The sequence below is a fragment of the Phacochoerus africanus genome, chromosome 15 (assembly GCF_016906955.1).
Source record: "Phacochoerus africanus isolate WHEZ1 chromosome 15, ROS_Pafr_v1, whole genome shotgun sequence".
In the NCBI taxonomy this organism is placed as follows: Eukaryota; Metazoa; Chordata; class Mammalia; order Artiodactyla; family Suidae; genus Phacochoerus; species Phacochoerus africanus.
The window spans coordinates 32183933-32205612 of NC_062558.1; the positions used below are offsets into that span (position 1 = coordinate 32183933).

The 21680-nt window shown below is 40.2% G+C and overlaps 1 protein-coding gene across 1 annotated transcript; it reads right to left on the bottom strand.

The window, feature by feature from the left end:
• Nucleotides 1-155: 155 nt before the first annotated feature.
• Nucleotides 156-21293, bottom strand: PPP1CC (protein phosphatase 1 catalytic subunit gamma). Its single transcript, XM_047760513.1, has 8 exons — nt 21012-21293; nt 10017-10148; nt 8901-9131; nt 4593-4697; nt 3080-3303; nt 2739-2873; nt 1423-1483; nt 156-548 (listed from the first exon to the last, which is right to left on the bottom strand). The coding sequence occupies exons 1-8, from the start codon at nt 21064-21066 to the stop codon at nt 478-480; spliced, it is 1014 nt and encodes a 337-aa protein (XP_047616469.1). The 5' UTR covers nt 21067-21293; the 3' UTR covers nt 156-477.
• Between the last annotated feature and the right edge of the window lie 387 nt (nt 21294-21680).

A 21680-nucleotide genomic window follows, 5' to 3' on the forward strand; every position in this document is an offset into this window, starting at 1 on the left:
ATAGTAGGCAAGAATGGTTCAATCTCATCATTCTACTTTAGAAACTTAGTTATACCCAGGCAAGAACTTGGAGAATATGAGCATCCATATTATAATAATCCACCTTTGGAAAGAAACAAGACTGTTTGAAGAAGACAAGTCCAATTGAAACTGTGTGGTTTCCAGAGCAATTTATTAATTAAAACCTATTCGATATGCCATCAACAGTTCTTCTGCATGTACTGTGCTGATAAACTGACACTGAGAGGATTTAACAAGTTCATCATTTAATAAGTCTGAATTCATTTTCACCACATGGTATTGTACACGGTCATCTGTTGAAACAGATTTCTTTTTAACAGATCTTAGTTTAAAAAAGTCATAGACACTGTGAGTTCTGTATAAACTGGTGGATAGTAAGTTAGTTCCTTTGCTTTGACTTATAAGCCTCAACTTCACCGCAGAATAAAGAATGTAGGCCAAAGAAAGCATAATCGGTCACTCGTATAGAACAGTATTGTTTCTATAATTTGAAGCTTTCTGAATGGACGGGTTCAGGCCTGATGTAACTGTAAAAAGATTACTTAATGAATAGACTATATGGAAATTGTATAAAATGTTATTAACTTTAATCATTAATAGCTTAAACAGCACTATGTTACTAATTGCTATTCAAACTCAAAAACCTGTTTTTGAATCCCCAAAGGAGGCATGTGTATACAACCATGCTACCTTGTACTTAGGGGAGTGTCAATATATATTTCAACAGAAACTTTGGCTTTAGGAAAGAGTCACAAACATTTAAAATAATGGCTTTAATCATTATTTTAAGTATACTGTAGGGGAAAGTGTGCTTTAATTAAATATACATACCAGTGATGCTGGCAAGGTTGAAAGTTACTCCTAATGTTTATAGCTATAAAAACTAGTTTGTACAGGACAAGACAATGAGAAAAAAAGCAATCCCTTTGGAAAAAAAAAAAAATTTCACAGTGGTTTGCATCAACAGTATGCATCTTATGACAATAACATGTACAGATTGAGCACCCTAGGGCTCTCTTTAAATCCTAGAGAAAAATGAACATTTACATTATTCATGGGCTGTACTGAATTAAAAAAAGATCAAATGTACACTCACTCCCCAAGATAGGATAAACTCTCCTGGGGTGTACAGCTTTAACACCATCATTAAAAGTTGTTTGTAAAAGAACAGAGAATTAAACAAAACATTTTTCCTTGGGAGGGTCTCTCATTTGCTGTTACAACCAGCAAATACCATTCATTAAGTCAAAATGGAACTGGGGGGCCCCACAAACACTATTTGAGCAAGCTGACCAATACACATTACAGTTTTAAAAATGAAGGTTATACACTATATGTTACAAGTCCCAACTAGGCAATGTCAAAATGACATCTATTTCTTTGCTTGCTTTGTGATCATACCCCTTGGAGGTGTTACAGGTCTCGTGGCATTCGGCTTCTTTTTCTCCGCAGGCTTTAAAATCTGCAAAGATTCAAAAGACAATGCATTTTAGGAAATATATTCAACCCTAAATCTTACATTTCACTCAAATCTTTGGTTCATAAAGATTTTTGTTTAAAACCGCCTCAACAACTTTGAAAGGCCCACTGGCACATTAACACAAACTAAACTGACAAACATTTTTGGTAATAAATGCTCTGATGAACAGCTAATATGTATCATCTGGACAAATTATTTTGTTTCTAGAAAAAATGACAATTTTTAAAAGTCACACTTTTAGGTATTCCTTCTGACACAAGGGGGGAAAGTTTAGAACAGTGTTTCTCAAACCCCAAAGGGATTATGCCACAATCTCTGGGAGCTGCAACTTCTCCCTGATAGCTGATTTAAAACAAAACAACCAACTTGTTTTAATTTAGTTAACTGAAGACTGCCATATGACTTCAGTGGCTATTTTGTTTACAACTAGGCTAGCATTAAGTCATACAAGTTTAATCATAATAAATGAATGAGAAAAAGACTGAAGCAGACTTTGTGTAAATGATTCTTTTGTGCCAAGTAAAGGCCAAATGATGTCATGGTGAATCAACAGAGGTTTTACAGAAATTAGACTAGAGAAAAGTGGTGGGAGAACTGAGTAATCACACAGCACATCTGGCACAAGACAGTTAGTACTCCTTTCACAGGCAAGCAGTGATTTAATTCTGGCTGAACGTTACACTGACATTGTAGTTTTAGACTTAAAGGAGGCAGAAATAAGCATAAGGCACAAATGCATTGTGGTTTCTATTTATCTAAATCATGTAAAAACAGTTAAATTCAAAACTGGGGAAAGGTCCTACAATAATTTATTTCCTTTAAAAGGGATTTACTCATTAATAAACTAGGACAAACACAGGTAAGGGAAAATAAAAATTCATTCCACGCAACATAAATTAGTAGGCAGAAAGAATTTTTTTTTTTCCTTTTTAGGGCCACACCCATGGCATATAGAAGTTCCTCAGCTAGGGTTCAAATGGGAGCTGCAGCTGCCAGCTTACGCCACAGCTGCAGCAACATAGGATCTGAGCCTATGTGTCCTAAACCATAGCTCACCACAATGCCGGATTCCTGACCCACTGAGCAAGGTCAGGGATTGAACCCACATTCTCAAAGATGCTAGCCATACTTGCTACTGCTGAGCTACAACAGGAATTCCAAAAAACAGCATTTAAAAAAAAAAAAAATCAGCAAAATTCAGACAATAAAAGGAAACAGCATGGAAAATATCCTCTACCTGAAAAGAACACATTAGTGTTTCGTCCACACTCATCATGGCACCTGCATTGTCAAACTCTCCACAATAATTGGGCGCAGAAAACAGAGTGACCAACTGCCTCTTTGCAAAAAATTCATATCCATCTTCAACCACCTTGGAGAGAAAACGTTTTCAGTATAAGTAGGTGAGAATTTTAGGTGAGCAAAACCACTCTTCAGTTTCCCGTTGAGCCTGATATTCTGTAGGTCACTTCCAGAGACATTTTGTAAATAAGCAATACCTACCCACCAAAATCAACAAGGAGAATCTGTGCTCACACACATGCTCTTAAGTGTACATGTAAAATTCAAAATCAATACCTGATGGGCTCTACATATAAGATCCAAATCATGCTTATGGAGAAATTTTGCAACCACTTCTGCACCAAATGTGAAGGACACTCCTCTGTCATTTTCACCCCAGCCTAAGACATCTTTATCGGGGTCAGACCACAAAAGATCACAAAGAAGACCTTGATCTGGTACATCAGTTGGTCGCATAATTCGCCGAATCTGCTCCATAGATTGAAGATCTGGTGATAAACCTGTTAAATGAAAAACAAAAAAGTGAAATACACAGAACTTGAAAAAAAAGATGTTAGCACTTTTAACAGTTCCATCTGTCTACAGTGACTCTTAAAACAAAGGCTTACATGGAATCTTTGGCAATGTTTTCTTCCTTAGCTTTAGTTAAAAAAAGAAAGTGCACTAGACATGCATTATTACATGGACTAATTTGTGGGGCACACTGTGTTTAAACAGCACAAGAAAAGCTATCTCAACATACAGAGCCCTAGAAAATTAAAATCCGGTGACTTAAAAACTACTTTTCTGAACACCTTTCCAATTGATAAAATGTACATTCTAGATTTTATTATTGACCATTTGCAGTGACTGCATGCAGACACTAGGTGATGTAGCCTTCTAGGAAATCTGTGCTATTCAAGGACCCTCAAATTTATTAAACCAGCTCAGATGTAGCTATCATCTGAGTTTGAAATCACATGCCCACCTCTGCCAAAATCAGTTTAAGTATGTAAGGAGGGTAGGGATAATGGATTTATTAAAATACACTGTGTTGACTCTTTAATGGTTGTCTAATTTCTGACCACAGATGAAAAGAAATCCTCTTTGCAATTATTATAATTAATCATACATAGGACAACCACTGAGCAAAGTAACTGTTATCTAAGAAAAATTTCTGAAAAGAGGATCAAAAACACACCAAGGGAAAGTCTATCCACATTTTCAGTATTCTAGAGGATCCATGGCATAGCATATTGTTTATTTTATATTCAAAAATGCTTTCAGCGCTGTTTTCTTTTTTTCTTTTTTTTGTCTTTTGTTGTTGTTGCTGCTATTTCTTGGGCCACTCCCGCGGCATATGGAGATTCCCAGGCTAGGGGTTGAATCGGAGCTGTAGCCACCGGCCTACGCCAGAGCCACAGCAACGCGGGATCCGAGCCGCGTCTGCAACCTACACCACAGCTCACGGCAACGCCGGATTGTTAACCCACTGAGCAAGGGCAGGGACCGAACCCGCAACCTCATGGTTCTTAGTCGGATTCGTTAGCCACTGCGCCACGACGGGAACTCCCTCAGCGCTGTTTTCAAATCAAACTATTACAGAGCCTTGAACTCCCTGTAACAAGTCAATTGCTTACTCCAGACTTGTATCCAAATTATCCTGGATGTGCCAGAGTGGACCCATGGTGTAATACATTAATAAAGGAGAGTAACCTGACAGAGGAAATCATTCCAAAGACAACTTGTAAATGTAAAGTGTATGCCCTTCACATGAAAACCTTTGTGGAATTAAAACCAGCCCACATACCTCCATGACAGCAGAATATTTTCTCATCCACGATGGCTGCTATCGGTAAACAGTTAAAGCAGTCTGTGAAAGTTTTCCATAGTTTAATGTTATATCTTCTTTTACCTGTGAAAATTTGGGGATGGTTAAAAAGAGACTGGTGTTCTGTGGGTACATTATCTAAGGAAAATTCCCCCCAGGCAAGGTTCTGACTACCTTAAGTAAACAAAAACTATGCTTTTATTAAAAAAGAGAATTAGGACCTACTATGAAATCTAGTCTGTTTTGTCCAATCTCAACCCACAGGTAGGTTCCTATGTCTAAAGGCAATTAAAAGCAACTCACACACTTGCCATTATAATCCTTCTAAAGAAGCCTCTGAGAGTTAACACCCATCCCAGCTCCCACCACTGTAACTGAGCAGGGCCTTGTGGGGCTCCTGGGCACAAAAGCCTTTCTGTGTCCCCCATTTCTTGTTTTTAGAAAACGGGCCTCATTCAGCCTCCAGAGCCTCTCAAGCTCCTGGGGACAGGTTCAGACAGCTGCTAATTAGGAAAGGAAGGGGATGCAAAGACAACGAGGAACAGTCAAGAAATGACTGTACAGCCTTGGGGCAGGATCCTGGTTCCCTCTCAAGGGATATACATAACAAAGCAGGCATCTTTAGTCACCTAAGAGAAAAACTATATTCCTTGTGCTTCTTTCAAAGATGAATACCTTAAAATTGAACAGCCAAGACTATTTCCTTGTCCTCCTCCCTGGCTTAATTGTACCCTAAACACAATCACCCATAAGCTAAAGATTAAGCACCTTGGGCACAATTGCCTGTGGGTTAAAGATATTAGCACATGTTTTTCAGGAACTTTCCTAGTTTGTTCTAATCTCTGATTAATATACTATTTTGCAAGTACTATTACTCTAGGCAATAACCCAGAAGACTACTGGGTCTTCATGATAGTGCAGAGATCTCCTGATGTCAGGTTTTTTTTTTTTTTTTTTTTTTAAAGGGCCACACCCGTGGCACATGGACGTTCCCAGGCTAGGGGTCAAATCGGAGCTGCAGGCACCACAGCCACAGCAACACCCAATACTTAACCCACCGAGTGACGCCACGGAACCTGCGTCCTCCCCGATACTAGTCCGTTCATTACCTCTGAGCCATGACAGGAACTCCAGACGTCAGCTTTGATGACTACAATTCCCGCAAAGAAAGAAGAATGCATGTCTGCCCCAATCCTGATTTGTAGCTGAAAACCTGTTTTCCTCTTTTTTAACATACCTCCCCCCGCAATTCTTCCCAGTGGAGGGCACAGTCTTTAAGGAATTAGCCTGCTGTGGCCTCCTTTGCCTGGCAAAGCAATAAAAGCTCTTTTTCTCCTTCACCCCAAACTCTTATCTCCATGTTTCTATTGGCCACTGGTAGACAGAGGCGGAGTTTCAGCAACATCACCCTCAGGAAACTCCCAGTACCCCCCAGCCCTGCCCCATATTCTTGTAGGAGGCACAGTGCATACAGGGGAATACAAATTGCTTATCACAGGCACATCAGGATATGTCCCTAACACGCTACACAAACGCTTAGAAAAGATCTTATAGGGTGGTTATATTCCCCTCACTAATCCATGTACCCTGTGCGTTCTTAAGTCACTGAGTGATTCAAATTATGCATGCCGGGAGTTCCCGTCGTGGCGCAGTGGTTAACGAATCCCACTAGAAACCATGAGGTTGCGGGTTCGATCCTTGCCCTTGCTCACTGGGTTAACGATCCGGCGTTGCCGTGAGCTGTGGTGTAGGTTGCAGACGCAGCTCGGATCCCGCGTTGCTGTGGCTCTGGCGTAGGCCGGTGGCTACAGCTCCGATTCGACCCCTAGCCTGGGAACCTCCATATGCCGTGGGAGCGGCTCAAGAAATAACTAAAAAGACAAAAAATAAAATAAAATAAAATTATGCATGCCCTTATGGCACTGTTTCCACAGAATTATGTTCCGCATTAAAAACCTACTCATAAACCCTGGAAGTACATATCTATCTGAATTGGCTGGGGATGTCTCCATTGCTGGGGTGCCTTTGTCTCCTATACCCTCCACAATAAAAGATACCAAAGGTCAAAGCACAATCTTATTCCTAAACTGAGATTTGGCTCTCAGTCTCTTTTTCTCTGTATCTGGGTAAAACCCTACACCCAAGGTTCAAATTGTTCTGTATTTCTTTGCAAGGCACTAATTCTCTCTGTCCCATACTTCCTCCACTGGAGGGTTCTGGAAGCGTTAACAGAATTCCTTTGTACAAAAGCCTGAAGGGGAACCTCTGCACAAATACCACCTCTAATTTCCAATAATGATAATAAAGTAAGAACAGGGCTGGTCTGTCTTAACTCTTATTATAAAAGTGATGTGACCAAAAAAAAAAAAAAGTGATGTGGTTCTTTCTCCATTTTCTACTGAAGCCTATCTCTGAAAAACCATCCAATGGCTCTCCTGGATTTTTCCTTTGCTCAAATGCAGCATTTGCCAGTGCCGACAAATTCTCTTCCTTCTTGAGGTCTGCTTCACTCCTTGATTTCTCTGTTACACACTGCACTCAGCTTCTCCATCAAAAGATTCTTCCTCCTATTGTCTCTGAGCATCTTAACTGAGTCCTGGGCCCCTGCTTTCTCTCCTCTCTACACTTCCTCCCTAAGGTCACTTCAGACCACTAGGAGCATCTGTCTCAAGAAGGATTCCTGGATAATTGCCAAGGTCTCATCAAGCTTCCAAATCGCTGGGTTCTGAGCCAGAACCCCTAATGCAGTTTCCTATTTCTACAGACTAGACAGCTCTGGTTATAAAAAAGGGATAACAACCCACATTTTATCTAACAACAGATACCTCTCTAGGACTGCAGTCAAAAAGCTGATGGAGGGGGAAAAAAAAGGCACAGAGGGTGCTTGTTATACTTAGGAAATGAGTCTATTATGTTAAGCAGTGGTTTTAAAATTGTTCCACTGAGGAGTTCCCATGGCACAGCAGAAACGAATCCAACTAGTATCCATGAGGATACGGATTTGATCCCTGGCCTTGCTCAGTGGTTAAGGATCCAGTGCTGCCATGAGCTGTGGTGTAGATTGCAAACATCGCTCGGATCTGGCATTGCTGTGGCTGTGGCCAGCAGCTGCAGCTCCAATACGACCCCTAGCCTGGGAACCTCCACGTGCTAAGAATGCAACCTTAAAAAAAAAAAAAAAAGTTCCATGGAAATTTACATTTGAATAAAATTTCCAAATACAATAAAATTACCAATGGTTTTTTTAAAAAGTTGGCAAACTATCAACTGAAAGCCACCTATATCAAGGACACTTCTAGGCCCAAACAGACTGAGTGGCAAATTATACTTGCCTGATGGGAGAGGGGAAAGCTGGAGTACAAGGTCATTATATCAGTCTTGAGGACAAGAGCCAAAATTGACACCAATCAATGCTGACCTTCTGCATCATTAAGGCCTCTACATTAAACAGAAACCAAAAATGATGTAGCCAATACCCTCACACTAGGATCTATGTCACAACAAAGAGATCACTGGGTCTGAATAACTTTGATGAAAACATGAAAGTTTTCACTAACAGCTGTGTAAAAGGAACCACTTCTTAACCTGTTCTGAAAAGCAGCACTATACAAGTGTCCAAAACACAATATTATAAAACTTTTCTGCCTCTCATTTCACTACCTAAAGAGTAGTAACTAACTGCCTTAAGAATACTTCTCTGATAGACTCACTGTCAATATCAAATCTCTCTTTCCCAACTTAGTTGCTGAATTCTGTCAGAACCCACAGACTTCTTCTCCTTGGTAAATCCTCCCACTTCATTTTATAAGCTGGGTCTTGGGGCCAGAGATCAAATATACAGCCATGGTTGGGAGCAAGAGGGCTAAGTCTATGAATGTAACCTTTCCAGCAGTGTACTTCTAACAAACAAGCTAGCTGAATACATCTACGTGAAACTGAGATGGAAAAACATCACACCCTGAGCGACTATAGGTTATGATCACATAGTCTAGGGGAGGCCACAGTGACAGTGCTTTACTGGTCTTGTTATAATTATATTGGCAAGTGCTAGTAATTCAAATTCCTTAACTACTCCTCTCCTTGCAGCCTGAACCTTCTTCTGCCGAAAATAATGAATACAAAAAGGTAGAGGTAAGGATTAAAAAAAAAAAAAAAAAATTTAAACATTTTATATAGTTATTTAACCAGCAGCAGCACCAAAAAATCCTCCACCAGAACTGGTATGTTCAGTTTATGCCCAAGTATCTCAATTTAAGTAACTTTTTCTTAGATACAGAAAGTACTTACATTCATCATAAAATCCATAAATTCTATTGATGCTGGCACATTCGTGGTTTCCTCTGAGAAGAAAAAAATTCTCGGGATATTTGATTTTGTAAGCCAATAAAAGGCAGATAGTTTCCAATGACTGTTTTCCCCTGTCCACATAGTCCCCAAGAAACAGGTAATTGCTTTCTGGCGGGAAACCACCGTATTCAAAAAGTCGAAGCAAATCATAGTATTGCCCATGGATATCACCTAGAAGGAAGAATTTTTGTTATAGTGTCTTCATACATATAGTTCAAACCACTAAACTAATTAATTTCCAATCTTCTATAATATTTAGTTCAATTGAGCTTAATTAAAATTTTAAGTGTATGTATATATACCGAATCTCACACAAAACTAATTAAGAATTTATTTTGTGGAAAGAATTATTAATGCCTAGGGAGACCTTCTTGCCAAGTAACATGGTTTTCCTTTCAGGTTGGCTGATTATTATCCGATCTCCAACGGTTCAGTCTCCCAGCATTGTGACAGCAGCACGGCTGCATTTCTTGAGAGCCCTGGTCCTGTGTAAACAAAGTACACACCCACTACACCTATCATTGCATTTGACTTTCAACTTCTCCCTGGAGATAATGGCAAAGAGTATTGTACTTTAAAAAATCTGCATACAAACTTTATTAATATAGTCAAACATGCTAAAAGAATAACTATAGCACTTTTCAGATAGAGCTTAGTTTTTATACAGATTATCCACATCTTTCATGTAGAAACAGAACTACAAAAAAGCATCAAGGAAGGTCTATTTTTAGGCATAACCAGAGTTTCTTTAAGCTTAAATATAATTCCTATACACTCATATAGTTAGGGCCTCTTCTTAACTCTCCATTCTGTTTCATTTCTTTCCTTTCTCCTGAAATGTTTACATCCCTTGAGCGAAATAATTTTCAGAAAATCTGAAACCCATCTAAGATCAGAGGTATTTATTCTAAAGCTACAATTACTTAATTTTAGGTAGTTCCAGATTATTCATATATGCTAAATGATTCTGTTCGCTAATATAAGGTCATCCATATATCACTGACTCAGTTAGTCAATCACGTAATCAAAGGTAACTGTTAGTGTGCCAAAACTTACCACATATTTTGAGTGGTGCTTCAAGTTCGAGTAGGATAGGCTGACTGAGAAAGATCTCTCGGGACTTTAAGCACAGTCCTCTGATTTCATTCTCTTGTAGCTGGACATTCTTACCAGGTTTGGACCCTCTCACTGTAGGGGAGAAATCTCAGTTTAGTCAAGTGAAGTAAAAATAAGATTTAACATAAAAATTAAAAATATCTGCAAAGATACATTTTAAAGACAGAGGCGGGAGTTCCAGTCATGGCACAGAGGAAACATATCCGACTAGGAACCGTGAGGTTGTCAGTTTGATCCCTGGCCTTACTCAGTGGGTTGGGGATCCAGTGTTGCTGTGGCTGTGGTGGAGGCTGGCAGATGCAGCTCCAATTGGACCCCTAGCCTGGGAACCAAAAACAAAAAACAAAGACCAAAAACAAACAAACAAACAAACAAACAAAAAGAGGCAAAAAACATAGTTTAACTAGCTTTCTGGCTGGGCTTTATTTATTTTCAGTATACTTAAAAAGAACATGATTTTAATGTCTAATAGGAACTTAAAATCTTCGGATTTCAAGAGATTATTTAGCTGCATTTTCTATACCAAGATTTCTTTACAGTATCATGATCAAGGGGTCATATTCTCAGTGTATAAATTGTTAGAAAGGTCTTTTTATTGCCTACTAAAATCGGACTCCTTGTGCGCACAGCTTGAGGTCTCAGTTCTGTCTCTAAGCCACACAAATCGGCCATGTTCACCTATAGCCCCTGCCCACCAGGCCAGCTTTTTTTTTTGCCTTCCATCTTGTCTTCTCTTCTCCAGCCTCATAAATGAATTTGCATTCATACAGAAGATTTTAAGTGATCATCAGGTTACTAGGTTAGTTCTAAGAATTCCTTGTTTTAACACCTAAGATAGGAAATGCTCAGAATCTCCCCTCCCCATCAGTGTTTTTCAGAGGGCCACAGGGATCTCAAGGGCCCCAGATTTATCTATGAAAAAATTTAAGTGTTGTTTCCATTTCATTAACACACACTGTACATTTGTGGGTTATTTTCCTGTGCAATTTCTGGGCCTGCACTTGTGAATACAATCATGCAAAGGATATTGTAAATACAACAGAGCAAAGGATGTCAGCCTGTGCTTTAAAAAAGAACATATCCTAGTAATCAGAACAGATAATCAAGAAAAAGGAGAAAGAAATCATGGCACAACACCGGGTGTCTTAAACTCTTATGTGCCCACATCAGAGCACTCTGAGTTCTACTCAATGTCCAAGGGAAACACAAGATATCCTCTGGCTTTATAACAATTCATTTATTAGCACAAAGGTAGTAGTAAGAAATAAAATTGTTTTGACTGCAGTTATAACAGATTAGACAGTCACTAAATACATAATAAATAGCACTGAATTGCTAAACGTACCTTAACTTTACAATTATGAAGTGACCTGCTTATTGGCAAAATCTAGTTAAATACGGGGACTGATTATCATCAACTTGCAATCAAAGCCTTAATACCTGTTTTGTACAAAAAATTTATGAAAGCGGGTATTCTCTGAATTATAACTGAAGCAAAAACACAAAACCAGACTAAATACAGACTGCAAGGTATATATATCTTTCTACCATTAAACCCAATATAAAATGATGAGCAAAATCACAAAATTCAGATTAATTCAAGGTTGCTAATTTAAAGTTCATCAGTTTTGAAGACTTTGTTTTCAGATTACAAAATTACTTGGCCTTAAATGGGAATAAGAGCAACTGGTTCGTATCTAGCTTTACTCTGTAAACATCCAAGTAACATTTCAGAGTAATAAAAATTACAAGTAAAAAACATGATGTCTGTTAATAATTTCTTTCCATTAAAAAGGGCTGTGTCCAAGTTTGAAAAATACAATCTTAGGCAAAGCCATTCTTCAACCTGAAGAGCCAGTGAAATCCTGAATTCTCTGAAGAAACAAGTTTTAAGTAAAAATGGAATGTGGTGTAGAGGGGTGTTATTTTTTTCAATGAAAGATAAATAAGCAAAGGATGATACTTGAGAAGAATCAAACTCTTAAAACGAACAATGAACAGAAAATGTTGAGAACACGCTGGACTGGGAGCCAGAAGCCCCAAATCACCTCTCTGGACTCCAAAATATGTAAGTGAACTAAATGACTGACAGTTTTGTTCTAATCAAAATATTAAGAAACAGGAGTTCCCGTTGTGGCGAAGGGGAAACAAATCCGACAAGGAACCATGATGTTGCAGGTTCGATCCCTGGCCTCGCTCAGTGGGTTAAGGATCTGGCATTGCCGTGAGCTGTGGTGTAGGTCTCAGACACGGCTCGGATCTGGAATTGCTGTGGCTGTGGCATAGGCTGGCAGCAACAGCTCTGATTACATCCCTACATGGGGAACCTCCATACCCCGCAGGTGCGGCCCTAAAAAACAAGAAGCAGTTACAGGGAATAATAGTAAGCATAATCTTCAAGGGAAAATACAAAATGGACACATGTATAATACAATAGCAACTGAGATGTTTGTAGAACAAAAAAATTTTTTTTCCAGAGCCATAGTAATTTTTTCTCTCTAGATACACACCTGAGAGAACTCAAGGAAGACTCCCAGTGGAAAGATGGTGGGATCCCTGCTTCACTGCTCAGAAAACCCAGATCATTAGTGATTTCACCACAAGTCAGTCAGAAGCTTGGGCAGACTGCCCAGCAGGAAACTTTGGCTAGGGGCTAGATACTTCTGGTTTCAAACTGAATCTTTTTCAGCAGAGCCCCACACACTTGTAAGTGAATAGCTCACTCTCAGTCTTTTAGGAGAATATGCAATAACTGACTTACACCTATGTGGAATGCAGACTATTCTTTCAACATGTTTCTTAAATACCCTACAATTAGCTCAAGGAATAAAATAATAAAAATAGAGACTCTGTCAAAACCCCCTCCTACCAATGGGCAAATACCTGCTCATCTTGGGAGACTGTTTAGGTATCACCTCATCCTGGAAAACCACTGTCCTCAGTCTCCTATGCATCTCTTCTCCGCTCAAGCAGCCTGCTTTATGCCTCCTGACATGCTCTCACAACACCCCATCACTGCCCAGTGCACACTGTGTACCGTAATTGCCAGTTTGCTTCCACCTACTCATGTGGACCTCTTGGTAAGATGTAAACCCCAGGACCATACCACTTGCTCTGCAGTGTACACACCCATGGCCAGTACATGGTAGGTGCTCAAAATCTGAAGTATGAACAATGTCACAATAAATTCAGTACTGGTGATTTATGGCATGACAATCAGCATGCATTCCAGACTATATACTTCTGATTAGCAAAAAATAATAAAAATTATACTTATGCTTTAAAGTTACAAAGCAATAGTGTCCTCTCCCTATAGGCATTTTTCTCATAAAAGTTTCAGTTAATTCTTAAATTTCAAGTTGAAGATAATTCATCAAGTAGAAGATAAAGCTTTCAAAATGGGTCTTGGCAGTCTGAATAAACACTGTAGACATTTCTTAAAAATGGCCTATTAGAGTTCCTGCTGTGCTGCAGTGGGTTAAGAATCTGCAGTGGTTTGGGTCACTATGGAAACTGCAGGTTTCATCCCTGGCCTGGTACAGTGGGTGAAAGGACCAAGTGTTGCTGCAGCTGTGGTATAGGTCACAGTTGCAGCTCAGATTCAATCCCTGGCCCAGGAACTTCCATATGCCGAGTAGCCATTAAAGGGGGGGGGGGAGTTCCCCCTGTGGCTCAGTGGTAATGAACCTGACTAGTTTCCATGAGGTTCGATCCCTGGCCTCGCTCAGTGGGTTAAGGATCTGGCATTTCAGTAAGCTGTGGTGTAGGTCACAGACACAGCTCAGATTCTGTGTTGCTGTGGCTTTGGCAAAGGCCAGCAGCTGTAGCTCCAACTCCTAGACTGTGAATTTCCATATGCTGTGGGTGTGGCCCTAAAAAGACAGAAGGGGGAAGGTGGTTAGCCAACAGCTTAAAAATCTATTTCATTATTTTCAGTGTCCATCAAATAGATTTATTAGTTGTAGCTAACATACAGAGCACTCCCTCCCCATGTGCTGGGTACTATGCTAAGAAATTTACATTGCCATTCAGTACTCACAACAATCCATGAGGTTAGGCACTGTCACTTCTCTGTGTTACAGAATGGAAGAGGTTTAGTGATTTGGTCTAAGGTCACAGAGCTTGTAAGGAGGGCACTGGGCCCCAAGTGACTTCTAGGTCTGAAAGTGGTGCTTTCACTACTAGCTCACCCTGACAAATAAGAATTTGTTCTTCATTAACTTCTAAAGGAAAGGAAGTCTGAGAAAGCCTAATACCATATGATATCACTTGCATCTGGAATCTAATATATAGCACAAATGAACCTTTCCACGGAAAAGAAAATCATGGACATGGAGAATAGACTTGTGGTCGCTGAGAGGGAGGGAGTGGGAAGGACTGGGAGTTTGGAGTTTATGGATGCAAACTACTGCATTTGGAGTGGATAAGCAGAGATCCTGCTTTATAGCACAAGGAGTTGTATTTAGTCACTTGTGATAGAACATGATGGAGGATAATGTGAAAAAAAGAATAATGTACATATGTATGACTGGGTCATTTTGCTGTACAGTAGAATTTGACAGAAAACTAAAAAAACTAGAATGGAAAAAAAATCATACATAAAAAAATAAACAAACAAAAGGTCCCACTTTGGTCACATTAAAAAATAAATAAAGGAGGTCTTAAAGGAAAAACTACTGATACTCCAACACAGTCACTGCTCTCTAAGAAAATGTGATATGGGATACACAATCATAAGGTATCCTTACAAATAGGAAGTATTAAATAAAAACTAAATGATGAAATCTGTTCAAGATGATCAACAACCATTTTTACCACGCTTCCAATATTCAACAGAACAGTTGCTGGGCATCTACTACTTGGCAGACCCTGTGTCGGAAGCTGGGGATATCCTGTCAACAGAATAGACAAGAACCTTGTTTTTTTTCTTGAGAGGCTTATTATATTCTAGTGCAGGATGCAAAAAATAACACAAGTAAATAACTGCAGATTGTTGTGAGTGCTTTAAATGGAAAAACTATCTCTCCATAAAAATCATAAAACTAGTTCTTGTTGTGGCATAGAGGAAACAGATCTGAGTAGGACCCATGAGGATACAGGTTTGATCCCTGGCCTTACTCAGTGGGTCAGTGATCTGGTGTTGCTGTGAGCTGTGGTGCAGGCTGCCATCTGTAGCTCTGATTCTATCCCTAGCCTGGGAACTTTCATATGCTGAGGGTGCAGCTCTAAAAAGCAACATTAATAAATAAATTTAAAAAAAGTTTATTTTAGGGATAACACCTTCAGTACCATTAAAAAGATAAAGGCTCGAATATCTATTTTATTGCTTCAGCTACAAAGAAAAATGTCAGTACAGTTCTGCTCAACAAACACCAGTCAATACTTACTTCATAGTTTAAAAAATCCCAACTGTGCTCTGTGTATGATGGGAGAAACCTACACAAAAAGGATACCCAGGGTAGGAAATTCAAGGGTTGTCTCTCCATGATACCTTCCTAAGAAGTAGTTCAAACGGTACCTATCAAATTATTTCAACAGGAGTTCCCATCATGGCACAGCGGAAACAAATCCGACTAGGAACCATGAGGTTGAGGATTCGATCCCCGGCCTCACTCAGTGGGTTAAGAATCTGGCGTTGCCATGAGCTGTGGTTTAGGTCACAGAAACGGCTTGGATCCTGCTTTGCTGTGGCTGTGGCATAGGCCAGCAGCTACAGCTCTGATTCAACTGCTAGCCTGGGACTCTCCCTATGCAGCAGGTGTAGCCCTTAAAAATAAATAAATAAAATAAAATAAAATAAATTCAACAATTGCCAATGGAATTGAAAATATTCCATTTTCCAGGTGGAATGTTCCTCATAAATTCAGGTACTAGGCATTGTACGGAAATAAAATCAGTAGGCACTGTGAACATACGTAGGTTAGTCATCAATACATTAAAATAGTCAACATAGATGTTAAACACGTGACTGAAATAAAAGCATTTCTTTATCTGGCTAAAAGGGTAGCTTCAGAGGAAATGCATTATGGCTGCTACCAGAAAAGACTGTTCTGTTCCAACTTATCTGATCTATTCATCTGGCAAATCACTAACATGAACACGTGATAAAAACGTTCATGTAATTTTACTGAAAACCAATAAAAAATTAATAAAAGAATATCAGTGGTGACTATTTGTAATGCCAGTCTTTGCTCACAAAAACATTAACTTTTCTGATAGACTGGCAACAAAGCAGAGATGAAAACTATGGAAGGAAATGTAAGACTACTTTGGGATTATTTATGAGGAATAAGAAAGTATTCTTTCTGCCCCTTAACTGTTGAAAGGTCATAATAAAGGACTAGCACACCAACCAAAAAGCCTCACCTACATCATAATCAAGTTTTAAAACCTAAAATTGGCACAATCAGTATAAAAATAAAACAGAGATTTTGCTAATAAGATAATCCTATTACAGTAGGTGGTAATCTTAACAATATGCCACATCATACTAATTTCAGTGAGAATCAATAATCTCAATAACTGAAAGATTTAGGAAAATAAAACTTCAAACCATAACAAACCATAAGATTAAACTTTCCCACAAACAACTAAGTTCTTTTCTACAAAAAATATAAGCCACAAAAATGTTAATCAAGAATCTTATGGTTTCATTGCAAAGTCACCAGTAGAAGACATCTACCTTCTGGCCACCTAAATTTCTACATCACCTCTTCCCCATCTTGACTTTCCTAACTGCTGATGTTATGCTTTGGACATTTAAGGATGGCACCAATTTTCTCAAGGCAGATAATCAGGCTATATAGCTGCAAAACACCATCTACTGCTCTCAGTAAAGAACCTCAAGTTTTCTACAGTTGGAGTGAAGCCAATTTACTGAAAAAAATGTTTAACTTTGTCCATAGTCTAAACTTATCTTGATAAAAAGCACTGATTAGACTTGACAACTGACTCTACTACATTTTATGAGTGGTTTTCATTTTCATAAGCCTTAAAATCACCGCTTCACTCTCCTCTAGATGAGAGATACTAATAACCCTAGAATAGTGGAGAAATTGGAGATTTTAGATAAATCATCAAGACCACTAAATAATCTATTCTTACATGCTTTGGATACCAGGATCTGATCTTAAAACATAAAAATTTGTCCCAGAATTCTGTAAACTCCAAAGAGAGTGAATCTTTCCTTTTTCTTCTTGAGTAAGACTTTCCAGTTTCCTCATTTACAAAGAATTCCTATCAGAGTATCTCCTTCACATTTCAATCTTTAAGGTCTGTGACTGTAAATTAAGTGTAATGATCAAGTTTGTATACCATTTCCCTGCTTCAAGACCAGTAATCTGCCCCTAGTTAAGCAGATTTACTGGCACTGGGACATGCTTTTGCAGAAGAGGTTATTACAGGACTGCAGTTTTAAAGATATAAAACAGTCTCACTGACCTCTACTGCAAATGCATGGCCCAGCACCACAGTCATAACCACAGCCTGGAGGAGGAAAGGCCTGCTCCCATGGCTAACATTCACTCAAGCACAACAAAATGACATACACCATCCTGGTAGATTTTAATGTTGCCTCCTGCTACTGACAGGCAAGGGGGCACAGCAGGCGCAAGGAGAGTAATCCTTTTCATGCTGTGGTTTAGGACTGATGCAAGCTGCAGATCATGGCTCAACAGAGCTTTCTCATGTTACCTTATAGGAGAGAAGGTGGCATAAACTGACATGCAGGAGGGGAGGGAACAGCAACGGGCTCACAACACAGACTTCCTGTAAACCAGGATATTAGCAACACACAACTTTTAATATCACTGTCTTAATCAACAAAATGCCCTGTGGTAATTGATTCCAAGAAAAGCCTCCAACTGTTAAAATTATCTGATGTGTAAAGAAGAAATAATTGCAGAAGTCTCATCAGGAAAGATTACTTTTGTTTTCCTTGGTCAGCAATTTAAGAATTTTTAAAAAAATTTTTTGGCCCCATTCGTGGTATATGGAAGTTCCTGGGCCAGGGACTGAACCCGTGCCATAGCAGCAACACGGGGTACTGCAGTGACAACGCCAGATCCTCAACACAAGGGAACGCCCAAGATTTTTTTTTGCCATTATGTTTGTCCTTTACTATCTTCAGGACGGGGACCACTGCCTTTTCAACATTACAGTATAAATAGGTTTCATTTTACACCAAAAAGCAAAACAAATGGGTTGTTTTTTTACAAGTCAGAGGTCATATTTAAATCACTAAAGCAAGTCAAGCAATTGTGCAGAGGCTGGCAGTCTTGCAGTTTGACAATGGCCATCTTCAGAGCCAAGCTGCTGCTGGCCAATCAGGACGTGAAAACAACTTACAACTGCCTGCTCTGCAGGAAAAGCGCTGGCCCTCACTGCTCCCTGAACAAGATCACAAAATAAATCAGTCTCAATTTCACTTTTCTCCAACACAGTAGAACTATCGGACAAGTCGACAGCTAGTTTATTTTCCTGAACCCAAAGTTTCACCGTGCAGTTATTTAAATAAGTGAACATTAGTAATACGAAGGAGTGACAACATTAAGGTTTTATCACCTGCAAGGCAGACTTTCCAAGGTGGCTTGTAGAAGTGATGCCTCCTTAGGAAAAATTACTAAAAGTTTAGAGTAGCTGTAGTGGTTAAAATCTAAAACCAACATGGTGTTCTCTTAAATAAGACCTCACTTTTGAGTTGTCTTTTTTTTTTAGTGCTATTAGTTGAGTTACTTCTCAACTAGCCCGTAGAGTCCTCCACCTTAAAAGTGAACTAACATGTAAAAAATTCTACCAAGGTCACAAAACTCACATTCCCTCCCTTAAATACTAAAAATTTAAGTATATTTTCAGATATACTTAAAATCTTAAGTGAAAATTTTGTGAGGCATTAAAAAAAATTCACAAACTTATTATCAACATCTTCTACCTTGGATGTTATACAGATCCTCAGTGGATTATTTTTCACTGTTTCTCCATCAATTTAACATTTATGAGAAAAAAAGGAAGTCTGATGAACAGCTAGCTTACTCCCAAGGCATTAAAACACAACATATTATATTAATGTCAGTGAAAAAAAATGAAATTTAAAAAAAACCCTGGTTTTTCAAGTGCAATATTTATATAGAAACCATTAAAAAACAATTGCTCTCATTTTAGATTATCCAAGTTTATCAAGGAAAATTTCTTAGCACACTTTAAAATATATGGATATAAGACTCATGGGCAACCTAGAATTTATCTTAAAATTCTAATGTTTTGAATCCACAGATCCCCTTTCTCAATGAAATAAAGCCCACTCTTTCAGCACATGCACCCCTGGATAGATACGCATAAGTTAATTCACAACTTTTGAACCAAAAAAAACTAAGTTCTTAGTGCCAAGTGCTTTAATCTTTCTGACCCACTGCTGCCTCACATAAATCAAAGAACTGTATTAATATTTAATATTGAAAGTGTTGTTCTTATAATAAATGCCAAGTACTGAGTAAATAAGGTTTTCACCCACAAATGGCAGAAGCATTTTAGGGGTCTATTTAATGGGTTCTTCTTTTGAGAAACTAGAAAAGGAAAACACCCCACACAGATTAAGATATTTTCAGGAGTTTCATTCTAATGACTTAATCAAAAGATCTGCAAACTCTAACATCAGAGCTGACCAACTGTTCATGCTCTCGACTCCATCTCCCACAACATTTACAGCAGTATTTTAGAACTGCACAAAGGCAAAAAACAGTTAAAAACTCGGCCAAACCTACATTATCAAGAACCCGAATCAGGAAAGATTTGAATTCTTCCAAAGTTTGGAATTAAGACATCAGTATTAATAGGTGGGCTCTGGAATTTGGGGGTAGTGGGAATGATTTCACTTCAGCGTCCCTCCTTAAAATCCATACTTCATCTGTCACCCACATCAATATGAATCAACTGTCAGACACCTCACGAGTCTTAGGTCACCCAAAATTAAAGATTTATTTTAACCTCTGCTTAACCACTGGACACCTCCTTCCTTCACACACAGGCTGACTTGAATGAATTCTTGCTCCTGGATGGATGTCTGGGTTTGAAACCTGTCACCGTGTGACCTTGGTAAAGTGACTTCACTTCTCTTAGTTTCCTCTAAAAAAAATAGGAAAAAAAGAGCACCTATCTCACAAGACTGTTGGGAGAATTACATGAAATCTGTGTAAAGTGCTCCAAAAATGCCCGACACATAGTAAACACTGGCTAATATTAAGATTGTATTTATCAGATGAACGCAAAGCGCTTAAAACAGAGAATGGCACACTGGAAAGATCTAACGAAACTGTCATCGCTTTGGCTGCACGGTTCGGAGGCATGTTCAGAAAAGAGCGCGGAGACCTCTTCAAGGTAAGAACAACTTTAAAAAAGTGTTTGGGAAGAGTAGGAGATGGGATTCAACATCCTCTTGAGATTTGAACGTTCGTCACCAAGTAACAAGAAACGGGCCCGTGGACCCCAACCTCACAAAAAATAAAAATGAGAAGCAAAGAAATTAGTCCTCAAGCCCGGGAGGATCCATAGCCCCATCACATTGCTTTCCGAGAGGAGGAGTTACCAGAAAGTTCGGAACATTTCTTCTTGCAGAATGGACTGGGGCCCCCCAATCTTCTCCGAAGATTGGCCGGGTTTGCGGGGCGCATGGGGGGCACGTACCGGAAACGTGGGGGTGGGGAGCGGAGTTTTCAAATTTCACGGCCAGGAGAAAGGCTGCACCCTCGTGCAATGAATGAGCGGAGCTGGAGGGTCCGCGGATTAGGCCAAGAGCGGGACCACGGGAGGCCTCCCTCCGGCTGCAGCCCCCGGCTCGGGGGCCAACTCGTGGGGCTCACTCCCCTCGGCGCTGCAAGCCCAAGAGGCCTCCCAAATCCCCCACCCTCGCGAGTTCCCGGAGCCGCCCGCCGCCCCCTTCACCTTCCAGCAGCCGTTGGATGATGCTGTCGATGTTGAGTTTATCTATATCCGCCATCGCCTTCCCACCGCCGACCCTCCCGTAGCGGCGCCGCCACCGGCTCGCGCCCGGGATTCACGCCTCCTTTCCCACGCCACGAGCACAGAAATGGTGGTGGCGGCGGTGGCAGAAGCCGCGGCGGGTCCCCCCCAACCGCCCCGCTCCCTGCTTCCTCCTCTCTCCCTACTGGAACCACGAGAAGAACAAAATGGCCGCCGACTCCTAAGCCAGCCTTGGGCGGCGCACGAATGCGCGCGGGGGAGTGCAGCGGCCCGGCCGGGACTTCTTTATGGGACACAGGGCACGCGGGAGGGGGCGGGATCAGGGCTCGGGAAGGAGGCGGGGCCAGAGCGCGGGAAGGGGGAGGAGACAGTTGAGCACAACTGCGTTCGCGCGCGGAATCCTTCCGCCAAACGGGCTGAGCAAATAGGTCCGGTGGCGGGAGCGTGAGTTGCAAAGTCGCACGCGGGAGTTGTGGACTGGGGTGAAGATGCAGTTGTGCGCCCAAAGATTCGGCCTCCGCAGGACGCTGTTCATTGGGGCCAGATGTTTGCGGACCTGGCCATGTGAAAGCCCATGGAGGGAATCCGGGGGTGCTGGAATTTCCCCTAAACATAAATCTGGGGTAGAGG

Bases quoted from the DNA above. Each gene is read 5' to 3' on its own strand.
- PPP1CC (XM_047760513.1), bottom strand. From the start codon at position 21,066: ATGGCGGATATAGATAAACTCAACATCGACAGCATCATCCAACGGCTG. The intron at 2,874-3,079 runs GTATTGATTTTG...TTTCTCTCCAAG, and splicing joins TTATATGTAGAGCCCATCAG to GTGGTTGAAGATGGATATGA. The intron at 549-1,422 runs GTATGATCACAA...ATCTTTTTACAG, and splicing joins ACCTGTAACACCTCCAAGGG to TTACATCAGGCCTGAACCCG.